This window comes from Cornus florida, unplaced genomic scaffold, assembly GCF_030987335.1.
Source record: "Cornus florida cultivar Cherokee Brave unplaced genomic scaffold, ASM3098733v1 CherokeeBrave_3.0.0_Hap2_Chr07, whole genome shotgun sequence".
In the NCBI taxonomy this organism is placed as follows: Eukaryota; Viridiplantae; Streptophyta; class Magnoliopsida; order Cornales; family Cornaceae; genus Cornus; species Cornus florida.
Genome location: NW_026775577.1, coordinates 17,394,695 through 17,407,406, shown reverse-complemented (window position 1 = coordinate 17,407,406; position 12,712 = coordinate 17,394,695). Strand labels below are relative to the sequence as shown.

Below are 12,712 nucleotides of genomic sequence, written 5' to 3'. Positions count from 1 at the left end.
TTAGAAGCATGTATTCAACACAATTTGAACGTGTTCATAAACTTAAAAAAAAAAAAAAAAAAAAAAAAAAATTAACATGTTATAGATGATAATCTAAATCAAGTGTTCGAAGTGTTTCTTCTAGAAAAGTAAACCTTAGGAAAAACGATGCACTGGTTAAGAGAGTTGAATGCATTCCCATTTATTTGAATGATTGAAGTGGAACTAAAATATGGATTCTCTTCAAATCATATTCGGTTCATTTTATCCAGTTTTTTTAAATAATTAATTATTATTCGAGAAAAATAAATAAATTATAGATAAATAAACTATTCCACTTTTTTTTTTTTAAGTTTGATTATACATAAATAAAACTCAAAACTTGGCTTTTCTTGCTTAACCTTTTTACATTTTTAGTAAATCTAGAGTCAAACCTGACACTCCAAAATTTACTCGATGCACTAACTCATTAGGCTATCGAAGCGTCTGTAATTAACTATTAATTCAATGACTATAATGATTAGATAATCTAATTGTGTCTAACTCCCTTATTTATAATTCAGATTTTCTATTTGGAAAAGGATATATAGTCTTGTTCTTGGACTATTTGTCATGACTTTTTTATTTTTATTTTTATTGACTTTTAGTGAAGACAATAAAAAGATATTAAAATGCTCACTTTTTTTTTTTTTTCAACAAATGACTTAAAATATGATCAACGTCGAGTAGTACAGAGTAAAAGAATTACATAGAATAAACGGTATGTTCGAACGTTCTCGATTTAACTTTCACATGACATATAAATACTCTGACTTAATCAACATACGTGATTTGTGAGAGATTGTGTGTATTGTGATTTAATATACAAAAAATGGCTAGATTAAAAGGTTTCATGTCAATAAAAAAATAAAAATGAAAACTGAAAATATTCTAAATCTTAATAAAAAACAATATTGGCTTCTAATAATGACTTTGAAGAAGACAAAGGACAAAGGTACTCCTAGTTATTAAATAATATTTTTTAATTATAATTTCGAGCTCTCAATTAATCAAAAAAAAAGGAAGGTACTCCTAGTTCTTAAATAATATTTTTTAATTATAATTTCAAGCTCTCAATTAAACAAAAAATAATAATAATAAAAGTCAAAAATGATTTTCCGTTGCCGGGACTTGAACCCGGGTCTCTCGGGTGAGAGCCGAGTATCCTAACCACCTAGACTACAACGGAAGTTGCAAGCGTTTTAATAAAAAAATTATAAGAAATAACTATTTCCAATTTTATCTTACCCTCTCTTCTGGGTTTATGGTAAAAACGCACACACACCCTCTGTGTCTTTCTTTCTCTCTCCTCTCTCTAAACCGAGTGTTAGCTATTCGGCGAGAAGCCTCACTGCGCTGATTCACTTTCCGTTTCTACACGCCGCTCAACGAATACCTAAAACCATTGAAACCCTTTGTTATCTTCATCTTCAGGTGCTTTTTTCTATTTTTATTACTTTATACAACATTATATATGCACATATATATACATATACACACGTATTTGGAGATTGGTTTACCACTTCAACGGATAGTACTGAATATGAATTACTTCTGTGTATTCATTCTCTGAATTCTAGACATCGTTTTTGTGCTTCATACGAAGAATCTGTTTAGCTAATTCTTAGAAGTGGATTTGGACTGCATTTGATTATTACTGAATAATAGAAAAAACTCAGTACTTGATAGAAATTAGCTTTTGCCCTAATTGTTCTACTAGTCTTTTTGCTGTTTTCATTTTATTTTTTAAAGATTAAAAGAAGAAGAAAAAAAGAAAAGAAAAGATGGCTTTGGGCAGAGTATAATTTATGATTAAAATTGAGGATGTTGCAAGGTTGCTTTCCTCTCCTCTCTCTCTCTCTCTCTTTTTTTTTTTTTTAAAAAAAAAAAATTTGGAAGTTCTTTAATTTCCCACTTGTTGAAATATTAATTGGGTTGATGAAAATGTGTATTGGGAATATGGATTTCGCATTGATTATGATAGTTTTGCATTGGATGAACTGTGGAACTTAGCTGCTTTGTGTGCATTGGCCAATTGCTCGTTAACAGAGCCTGAAAGCAAAATTATTTGATGGTTTGCTTGAAGTCTAGAGGTGTTGCATGCACGGATTAGGGCCTGTTGGATTTATGCAGTGGTCCCCCATAGGAGATTTGAAGGGCAACAGTTCAATTTTTACCATCCAAAAGGATTTGATGTGATGTTTGGTACTTATCAAAAAAAAAAAAGAAAAAGGATTTGATGTTTGGCATATCTGGTTCAGTTCCAGCTTTATATTTGGTCTTTAATTTTCATTTTTCCATGCATTACTAGACAGGGACCCCTTCCATTGGTACATTTTTACTATTCAAACAAACTGAGATGCCATTCGCCAGACACTTCAATCGACATGACTGATTACTTTGAATAATTATATCTTTTGATGTTTTAGAAGTTATTCAAGTGTATTTCTTCTAAATTCTATAAGGTTGAATTTGTTTATCCGTTGCAGTCTATGATTGGTTATTATTTATATTGCATGCAGGATAGGAGTTAGATAATAGCTTTGAGATATTGTAAAGATGACTTTGTCTGGATTGACTGGTATTTCATCAACATATTGCCTCCATGTACCTTATCGAGGCCCAGGGTCACCTTTCAAACGCGTTTCTGTTTTTTCTAGTATTGGGAAATTTGGAGATTCGGTCCATCTAAAAAGGTATATACACATTGATTGTCTCCAATAAGGAAGGTCTTGTATGGTTATCATACTTGTTATGATTGGTTTTTGCACATTGTGATCTTCTGTAGAAATAACTGGACCGAGTCTACAAAGAGATGTATGATACAAAGAACTCCTTTGGTTAAGTGTGCAATGGATGCGTCCTTTGGAGATGCTACAAACGACTCAACTGGTAATATTTACTTTCTGCATTTTTTGTTGTTGATTAATTGATGACTGTATCCCTTTATATCTTGTGTTTCTGAGAGAGATAATACATTTTGTGGTGCACTATTGGAAAGGTATAGTTATATGAAGGCATACAACTTTGCATCTTTTTTTTAGAGGTCATTTTGTTAAAGGAAATTACAATTTAAGAAATTTCTTGAGTCTTGACCATCTTAATTTTCTGAAAGGTCAAGATGAGTATTTTGATGATGATTAGTCACTTTCTTCAATAGGAAATTTTTTTTTTATTTTATTTAGGTTCATCAAATTTGTTATTTGGGATTTAACAACTTTTTATTTCTATGTGGATCATAGTGATATCCACTAAGAAATGATAAAGAAAATTCCCGAGGAATTATCAACTGATTAATCTTAAACTGAATTGGCTTAAATGACCGACTTGATGAGTGCTTTGGTATTAGCTCAGAGACTGTCGTTCCTTGTGGGCTTGGGGCCTACGGAATCTGTCACATATGCAGCCTTCTGTATATAGAACAGTTTTGCTAAGGGTGGCTCCACTCCAAGTTCTTGGGCAACTGCTTAGGTGGTGGAACCTTCCCGAAATGCCTAAGCACCCCATCCCCAAGCAACCTACCAAAGCTAAAAAAAAATAGAGCACCAAAAAATTTGACCCTTCTTTTTTATTTTCTAACTCTAAATTAGATGTTCTTCATAGTACAAAGAAGCTGACCTATAATAGCATGTCAATTACTCGTGCACAAATCTTGATCTCTTTAATATATATAGGGTTTTCCATAGGCCACATGGACCACTTAGAGTTTGAAATATGCTACCTTAGAGCTTTGATACCATGTTGCCAGATATTAAAGGATCCTTGTGGGAATGATTATATGTGGCGATCTAAAAACCGAAGTGTCAATCTCCTTCATATGGACTCAACCGCCATAGAAGCATGTTGTTTTCATGCTTCATGTTTCTCAAAGGATTACTCGAACTGGTACACTTGCCCGAGTCTGAAAAATACTCTAGGAGATTGGAGATCCTCATGTTATGCACATTATGGCTTTGATGATTATGATGTAGTTTATGCACTGTGTTTTGCGATCATCTCAATTATGATGTAGCTAAAGGATGTCGTATCATAATTCACCTAGGACATGTGGGTTCCCAGATTTGGTGGCTTAAGTCAATTGTTAGTTGAGGTATGATTAGCTGCTTATATCATGTTCTGTGTCTCATGTAGAGGCGAGGTAAACATGATCTTGATCAGAGGACCGAGAAACGTTCAAAGTACACCTATAAGTATGGGTCATTTCCCCAAATATATTTTCAAAACACAATTTAGAAAGAATAGACGATCCAAATAAAAAGAAGACAAAATGAAAGGACAAAGGATAAGGAGAAGAGGATCACGGCAAGCACTTGATGCTGCCATAAATGCAGCTTTCTCTTTAGTAATCTGCCCTAGCTTTCTCCGACCACGATCTTCCAAGAGCGGCAATCACCAGATCAAGAGTCTTACCTCACTTATTAATTTTTTTAACCTTACATTTTTGTGAATTTATACACTTTTTTTTTTTTGGGAATTCAAACACAGTATGTATGTCAAACCGTTTTATTTATATTCTAGTTAGTTTTTTCCTGTCCTAGTTACTGTAACATGTTCTTTCTCACAAATCAGCATTCATCAATATCTGAACTATTTAATTTTTCCCTCAAGTACAGCTGTCTTTCCTAGAATCAATGTAAGGGACCCCTATAAACGACTTGGAATCAGCAGGGAAGCTTCTGAAGATGAAATTCAAGCTGCAAGGAATTTCCTAATTCATAGATATGCAGGGCACAAGCCGAGTGTGGATGCTATTGAATCTGCACATGACAAAATTATCATGCAAAAGTTTTATGAAAGGAAGAACCCAAAAATTGACATCAAGAAAAAGGTCAGGGCTGTGACCCAATCCCGTGCTGTGCAGGCTGTCATGAACAGGTTCCGGACTCCAGCTACAAAATTTATTATAACAACTTCTGTATCCTTTGTTGTACTTGGAGCTCTCACTGTTCTCTTTCCAACGGAGGAAGGCCCAACCCTTCAGGTGGCTATATCCCTGATGGCTACGATATATTTCATATATAATCGGCTGAAAAGCAAAATGCGAGCCTTCCTATACGGGTAAGTTTCATGATACTGGTATCCCCTGCCTCCTCTTTCTTTTGTTGGGCAAGAATATTTTATTAAAAAAGAGTAGGCAATATTTACAAGATCAAGAGGTGCATTTTTTTCCCTCTGTTATCGAGAGCTGCATTTTTTTTCCCTCTGTCCTCAAGAAGAGGTGCATAACCCTACTTTTCTGCTAATAAATTCCAAAATCATCAACTATGAACATATGGAATCAATTAAACTGCCACCTAGGAGGCGTAGACTCGTATAATCACCATCTACAATCTCCTCTATGGCACACTTTTTTTTTGGGTACAATTTCATATACTACAAGAATATGCCTTCCACTTAGTTCCATGAACATTGCAGAAACAGATATTGATATGATATCTTAAATCCCCGAACAGCTCTCATGTGGCTCTGAATGGAATTAGCAACAGTAGTTGTATGGAGGAAACATCTTTATACCCATTACTCAACAATTATATCTTTGTGCCCATTACAAAACATTATCCCATTTGTTTCTTTGCAAATGTAGCAAGTAGCATAACCAAAGCCAATCTACCAATAATAATGAATAGCGATTTACCTCGAAAACTGCTAGCTGTCCATCTTCATGCCTCTGCCTACCCATCTGCATCATGTAACTCAATTGGATGTTCAAGGAACAAACAGATCAGTGAATGAATCACCCCTATGTTAAGAAGCATTCTCCTGAAATGAATATTATTCATGGCACTGGCAGAAAATTTCCTTATATAAGAAGTTTTTGGATCACATCCGAGCATTAATGATTCTTAAAGCCATTATTGACATTATTTATGCATGTTGCAAGCATCATGAATAATTCGAAAGTTATTTAAATAGTTTGAATGATTGTTTATGCTTTTCGCCCTTCCTTTCCCCAGCATAAATAATGCTGTCTGGGCTTGTACTTTCAGAGCAGCAAATGCTTATTATCTAATCTCAATTTGTTACCATTTGCAGGGCTGGATCTTTCATTCTTTCATGGCTAATAGGAACCTTCTTGATGGTATCTGTTGTCCCACCTATCCTTACAGGACTAAGGAGTTTAGAAGTGTCAACTTCGTTGATAACCTACGTGCTTTTGTGGGTTTCTTCTACTTATTTGATATAGTGCCAGTTTTCTTGCAAGGCCTCAATTATATCAGCGAATAAAACAGTGTTCTTTGGTATATTTTCTTCAATATATCGATTTAGATAGAGAGCTGTGTGACGGTCCCAATCGCAGTGAGAACACTTTCTAGTTGTCATCAGTTGATTTTTGTGACGGATATCTAAATCAGAATGAGTCAAGTTGAAGAAGAGTGCCTGCTTCGTTGGAGAATGGATCGTGCCTGTTAAATACTCTAGAACTGGAATGGGGAGTACATATACAACTCATATATGTTTATGGGTTTGTGACATGCATGTCTTATTTTACTCTCTCTCTTTTTTTTTTTTCCTGATAAATATTTTACTTTAATTTTTTTAATGAGGGAGATATTTTATTGAGTAACACGGTTGCTGGAGCAGAGGGTTAAGTGCTGGCATGTCATTTAATTGAGTTTTTGGTTCTATTTTTAGTGTTGGTCAAAAGAGAAGGTGATCAAAACAAGACCAACAGCCTGGATGGAGCTTATTTTGCTATAATCCCATCTGCAGGCAGCCTAGAGAGGTTTGTTCCCCAAATTGAATAAACCAGTGCTCTAGCCAATGACCGATTCTCTCTCTCTCTCTCTCTCTCACACACACGCACACACACAAACCAAATCATGTATCTTGCAGACAATCCATGAACGATGGATGGGTGGTTGTTGAAAGCTGCAGGGCAGGCTGTTGGGTAAAGAACAGAAACAACAACATGCAGCAATAATTTTTTCACGTTTTTGTGTGATTAAAACAGTCTTTGTGCGATTAAAATAGGACATGTTTCCAATCAACTAAGCACAAGCAAATAATAACAATAAATCATCATTCATAAGTAAAATTAAGATACACGGTGGAAAAAATTTGCAAAGGGGAAAAAAATTACGAGGCTACAATTATAGGGTACACAAGTAGGGATGGCAATTTGACTTGCTCCCGTTGTTACCCGCCCCACCCCGTCTCGTTTTTGGCTGTTTTGGGGAACCGTTTTGCTTATTTGGGCGGGGATGATTTGATGTAATAAAAATCCGCGCGGGTTTGGTGCGGGGGCTGGGGAGGTTGCCCCGCACCGCCCCGCCCCGTTTAGATAGCAAATTACTTAAGTGTATATATATATATATATATATATCCCACTATATATTAAGTATCTTATATAACAATATTAAAGTAACAAATGAATTTCATTAAAAGGGAACTTGCAATGATGAAGAATTGAAGATGAGGGGAAAAAAACGAGCAAATTTATTTTAACAATAAATAAGTTGTGGTCTTAAACGGGGCGGGGCGGGTACCCGTGGGGATAAAAATGTTTAACGGTTACGGAGATGGGATAGAAAGTTCTCCCGTTTTTACAGTTTTGGATGGGGACGGGGGCGGGATTTTTAAACGGTTGCGGGGGCAGGGAAAGGTACACCCGCCCAAACCCGTCCCCGTTGCCATCCCTATACACAAGTATGATTTTAACTTTCATTATGTAACAATTATAGGGTACACAAGTTTATTCTCTAGTCACCACGATGATACAATTATAGGGTACAAATTAGGATTTTAACTTCCATTATGTAACAATTATAGGGTACACAAGTTTATTCTCTAATCACAACGAGAGGTTCACAAATTGACAAGCCTTCTAATCATTGAAGTTAAGTTTTGTTTTGTGCCATCTTACGCTCATAACTTTTTCCAAAGAATATCAACTTTAGTTTCCTTTGGCATGGATGTGGCTAACAATTTTTAGATGCATGAATTCTCATTCCTTATCGGACTTGGTAGTCAGCTTTGCCTTATCACCTTAAATGGGCTAAAGTAAATCCTTACAATAAAAGATGCCTTCCATTCTAGAATAACAAACTTGCCAACCAACTCACACGAGAAACAATATCGCACCAACCAAATATAAAGATGGTTGCAGTGTAGCAGAGCACTTGAGTGTAAAATGATCAAAAAGGATGCAATTGGAGGACACCCTCATGTGCAAAAAAAAAATAACATTCATAAAGTTTTAATTTAGTGTAAATAAGTTTCTTTGACAAATTTAAATTATAAAATTATTTTATAAAATATATAAAAATAAATAATTTTGTAAAATGATCGAAAATGACACTATTGAAGGGCGCCGGCAATGGATAAGTAAAGATAAAAATATAAAATAAAAATAAAAGTATAAAAGAAAAGTAAAGACAAAAATAAAAAATAAAAAATAAAAAATAAAAAACGAAAATAAAGTGTAAACTAAAGAAAACAAATTTGTTCCAAATTCTGAAAACCAATGCACACTAATATTAGGATTTTTTTTTTTTTTTTTGTTTAATTGTGTTGGTACAAAAAAAATAAATAAATAAATAAAGAAGAAAAAAAAATTAGTAGAAAATAGTAAACTGAAATCTCAAAAAATTCAAATAATTCCTTTACAAATTCTCGAAGTTTCAAAAAAGTTCAAAATATATATATAAGGTAATGTTACACATAACAACCCTATATTATGATATTAGTAACATATATACCCTTTTGAACATTGTCGGAAGAGTAAAAAGGTAAAATAGGTATTATATTATTAATTTATGTCATATTTCTGATTGAGGGGTATTTTTTGCACAATATGAAAAGATTATGGATGTTTTTTTATATAATTTTTCAAATAAGGGTAAAAGTGTTACGCGAATAATACTTTTAGGAGTGTTTTTTTACGCTTGTCCCATATCTAAGAACAAGAAAAGCTACAGAATAGTTTGGAATATTGGGAGAGAAAACGCACAAAAACTAGTAATTTTTGCACCTTGAGCAAGTGCGCGTCTTGGATTTTGAATAAAAGACAATCTCTTATTTAATTTGTTTTTGTATACTATCATAGCTGGCAATGAAAAACAAAGAGCAGGAGGAATTAAATGCAATTATTGTTTATTCTCTTTTCTTCTATTCAACCGAATAAAAAAAAAGAAATACGCATTCTCTTCCTTAGGGATGTCTCATCTTACCTTTCTTCTCTTCCTTCTATCCAAGGGAGCAAGTGTATGACTGAGGCCCCTGCCCTGCTTACTATAATATGTATACTAGATTTATGTATTTTTATATGTATATGTGAAAAAATTCATATAATGCCCCCTAAAAATTTTATTTTTAAAAATTATCTCTTAAATTTTGTATTTCTTTTCTTTGTTACTCTTTAAATTTGTTTAATTTCCTTTAAAAAAAGTTAATTTCTTCTTTTTGAATCAAAGTTTAATTTTTTTCCTTTTCAAAGTTTTCTCATTTTTCTTTCCTTTTTAAAATTTTGTTAACTATTTATCTTTTTTAAACGAGACATATTATTTTAAGTAATTTTTCTTCTTTACTTTTTGATTTGAAAAATCTATATTTATTGTCATGTTTATAAAATTTTCTTTGTTTTTTTTTACGTTGTGCCCCTGGATTTAATTTTTGGCTTGCCCCTCCTTCCATCTAATTTTTTTTTTTTTTCCTAGCCATGACAGAGAGCTAGTCTCCTTATTAAAATAATAAAATAAATACAGTAAATAAAAAACTCCTAGTTTCAGTATCCTTTGCCTTCCATTTCCATTTTGGTTTGATCAGGTATGACTACACGGACGAAGCCACAAAAGGTAACAAAAAGGTGGAGAACCTAATTTGATCTCCAAAATACAACAATAAGAAAATTTAAATATAAAAATACTCTCTTTTTAATATATATAAATTATATTAGTATATATACAAATATATATATATTCAATTTTGGGTAAGTAGGAGGATGTTCAAACTCTCTTTGACTTCAGCTTGTTAGAATCTCATTCCCCACCACGTGGCTGCACATCCCCTTAAGACCTCACTCATATTTGATTTTTTCTCTGACACTAATTACGTTTGATTTTTCTACTCTAATCACTTTGATTTCTCTCCCTTAAAATTATTGTCCCACCCTCACTACCATTCAACAATCCTTTACATCCCTTACATCTTTTCCCCTCCCTACCTTTCTACACAAACCCAACTCTATTTATCCCACTGTCACTAACATTCAACAATCCTTTACATTCCTTATATCTTTTCCCCTCTCTACCTTTCTACACAAATCCAGTTCTATTTATAGAGTTTTCAACTATGAATAAGAATTCCATCACTTGTCTTCAAGGTGTTTCCTAAACAATTACAATTCTTTAAGGAATTTTCTAAACAATCACAATTTTAAAATCCCCCCCCCTTCAAATGCAACTCTTTAAGGAGCTTCCTAAACAATCACAACTCTAAAGTAATCTTCACTTTTCACCCAAATTTAAGAGTAAATATTACAAGTAGATTTAGGAACCTTAAATAACAAATCCGTCTATTATTAAAGTTAATTTTTTAATTTGGTCGAGTTAAGTAAAATAATCACATATGCATTAAAAACTATGATTTAGGTCCAAAATATCCTCCAAACTCTTATTTTAAAAAATCAAAATTTCCATACTAAATCAAATCATTCTTTCATTCATAAAAGTTAGAAAAACAAGATTTCTAAGTTGACTTTCAACTTGGCATTGGTATATATATTACCAAAATAAATAAAATAAAAAGCAACATATATTAGTTGTTTCTGATTTGTTAAGACTCCAAAACCTGAGTGTTTTACATAAAATTAAACACCTTATAATAAAGAGGTATTAATAATGAAAAAATTAAACAAATAATTCCACTAAAATTGTGGAGTCCTTCTATTATGGTGAAAAAAGAAAAAAATTCTCTTCGTACAAAATTTTTGACCAAAAACTTACATTTTTTTTTTTTTTTTTAGCTCTTTTCTCTATATTCATGTTCTGGTGAAAAAGTTTCTCTTCAAACAGTGCAAGTTTTGTTACTGCATACTCGGGTAAATTTCTCGCAGAGGTTAGTATCTCAATTAACATACTCCTTTCTTGATGTATGACTATGAATAGCTTCACATGGGAGACATTTTTTTTTAGTTCGTATTTGTGACGACCCTGAATTTTTTAACTCAGTGTGTCCTGTGATGACCCGAAACGAATCCAAAATGCGGAAGTAAAACTAAAACAAGTTCTTAGAGATGTACGTCATCCCTAAGACACAAGAATGGCCCTTCGAGGAGTTTCGAGGCTCAACAGAAGCAAAACGAAGACAAGGGTATCAAAACCCTACCAAAAGAAGAACCAAGGGTAAAATGGTCATTTTACCCTAAGAGAAAAGAATTTGACTTCCGACAAGTCAAATGAGATAAAAAATACCCTAAAACATCATTTAGTAACTTCACATGAAGTCCCAAGGCCAAAGGAAGTGAAATCCCAAATGAACCCTATCCCAGTTCGAACCAAATCTGATATCCTCTCACTAAAACAAGGATATCTTGAGCTACCAACACTCAATGGTCTACTAAAAGGTGTGGAGAAGAACTCTCACTGATTCTTGAAGAAAGATTTTTAAAGATGGCTGATATTTGGAAACAATCCACTAAGCAAATTGGAAAAATAGGAATTGGTTATATCTGTGACACTGCAACTAAGTTTAATCAAAATAATTCTGTGTTTGTTAAGGCATCCTCAGGTGAAGTATATGCAAGATTTCCAATTATAAAACCCTCAAGACCAAAGTATGATTAACTAGACAACACCTACAGCAACTTAAGGTTGAATGAAAGTGATTTTGTCACATCATCCTTTAAGAATTTCAAAGTTACCAAAATGTATGTGAAGAAGTCTGACTTAACTCAAGTTCAGAAAGTCAAAGATAAAAGATCTCTTGTGAAGTCTAAGATGATGTGGATACCAAAGAGAAAGAATGTTGTAAGTATGTTGGTGTATACAACTTTTAAAGCTGGTAACACTAATGAAAAATGGTATGTTGACAGTGGTTGCTCAAGACACATGACAGGTGATAGTTCCAAGTTTGTCTCTCTGAAAAACTTTGATGGAGGAAATGTTATCTTTGGAGATTATCAAAAGGCCAAGATAATTGGTATTGGCACTGTGAGTAAGTCTGGTGAATTGCCTGAGATCAAAGAGGTATTACTTGTTGAAAGCCTCAAACACAATGTTCTAAGTGTGAGTCAACTGTGTGACAGTGGGAAAAAGGTGTGTTTTGATAAAGAGAAGTGTAATGCTGTTGACATTGAATGAGAAAAAGTCCTATTCTCAGCTTGCAGATCCTCTGGAAATGTGTACACAGTCTTTGAAGAAGCCACTCACTATAATTTGACCTCTCTAGATGAAGTTATACTGTGGCATAAGAGACTAGGTCATCTTCACTTAAGAAATCTAACCAAAATATTGAAGTTAAAAGCTGTGAAAGGCCTACCTGATTTAAAATTCAGTGATAATCATCTCTGCAAAGCCTGTCAACAAGGAAAACAAACTAAAGTGTCATTCCCTTCCAAAGAAATCAACACATCCAAAGCTCTTGATTTAATACATATGGATCTCTGTGGTCCTACCAGAACTACAAGTTGAAACGAAAAAGTTACGAGGGTTCAAAGTTAGAAGACCAAAACTGAACCCGCAAAAGGGGTTCTGGA

At 33.5% G+C, this 12,712-nt stretch overlaps 1 protein-coding gene and 1 non-coding gene across 2 annotated transcripts; one reads left to right on the top strand and one right to left on the bottom strand.

Moving 5' to 3' along the window:
* Positions 1 to 1,134: 1,134 nt before the first annotated feature.
* On the bottom strand, positions 1,135 to 1,207 carry TRNAE-CUC (transfer RNA glutamic acid (anticodon CUC)). The gene has a single exon. It is a non-coding gene; the product is annotated as a tRNA-Glu (tRNA).
* A 75-nt stretch (positions 1,208 to 1,282) lies between these two features.
* Positions 1,283 to 6,583, top strand: LOC132266622 (protein CHAPERONE-LIKE PROTEIN OF POR1, chloroplastic). Its single transcript, XM_059767550.1, has 5 exons — positions 1,283 to 1,452; positions 2,541 to 2,714; positions 2,807 to 2,910; positions 4,632 to 5,076; positions 6,052 to 6,583. The coding sequence occupies exons 2-5, from the start codon at positions 2,578 to 2,580 to the stop codon at positions 6,200 to 6,202; spliced, it is 837 nt and encodes a 278-aa protein (XP_059623533.1). The 5' UTR covers positions 1,283 to 1,452; positions 2,541 to 2,577; the 3' UTR covers positions 6,203 to 6,583.
* Positions 6,584 to 12,712: the final 6,129 nt, after the last annotated feature.

Coding starts and splice junctions, on each gene's coding strand:
- LOC132266622 (XM_059767550.1), top strand. CDS start 2,578: ATGACTTTGTCTGGATTGACTGGTATTTCATCAACATATTGCCTCCAT. Junction 2,911..4,631: donor TGCTACAAACGACTCAACTG/GTAATATTTACT, acceptor CCTCAAGTACAG/CTGTCTTTCCTAGAATCAAT. Junction 5,077..6,051: donor ATGCGAGCCTTCCTATACGG/GTAAGTTTCATG, acceptor TACCATTTGCAG/GGCTGGATCTTTCATTCTTT.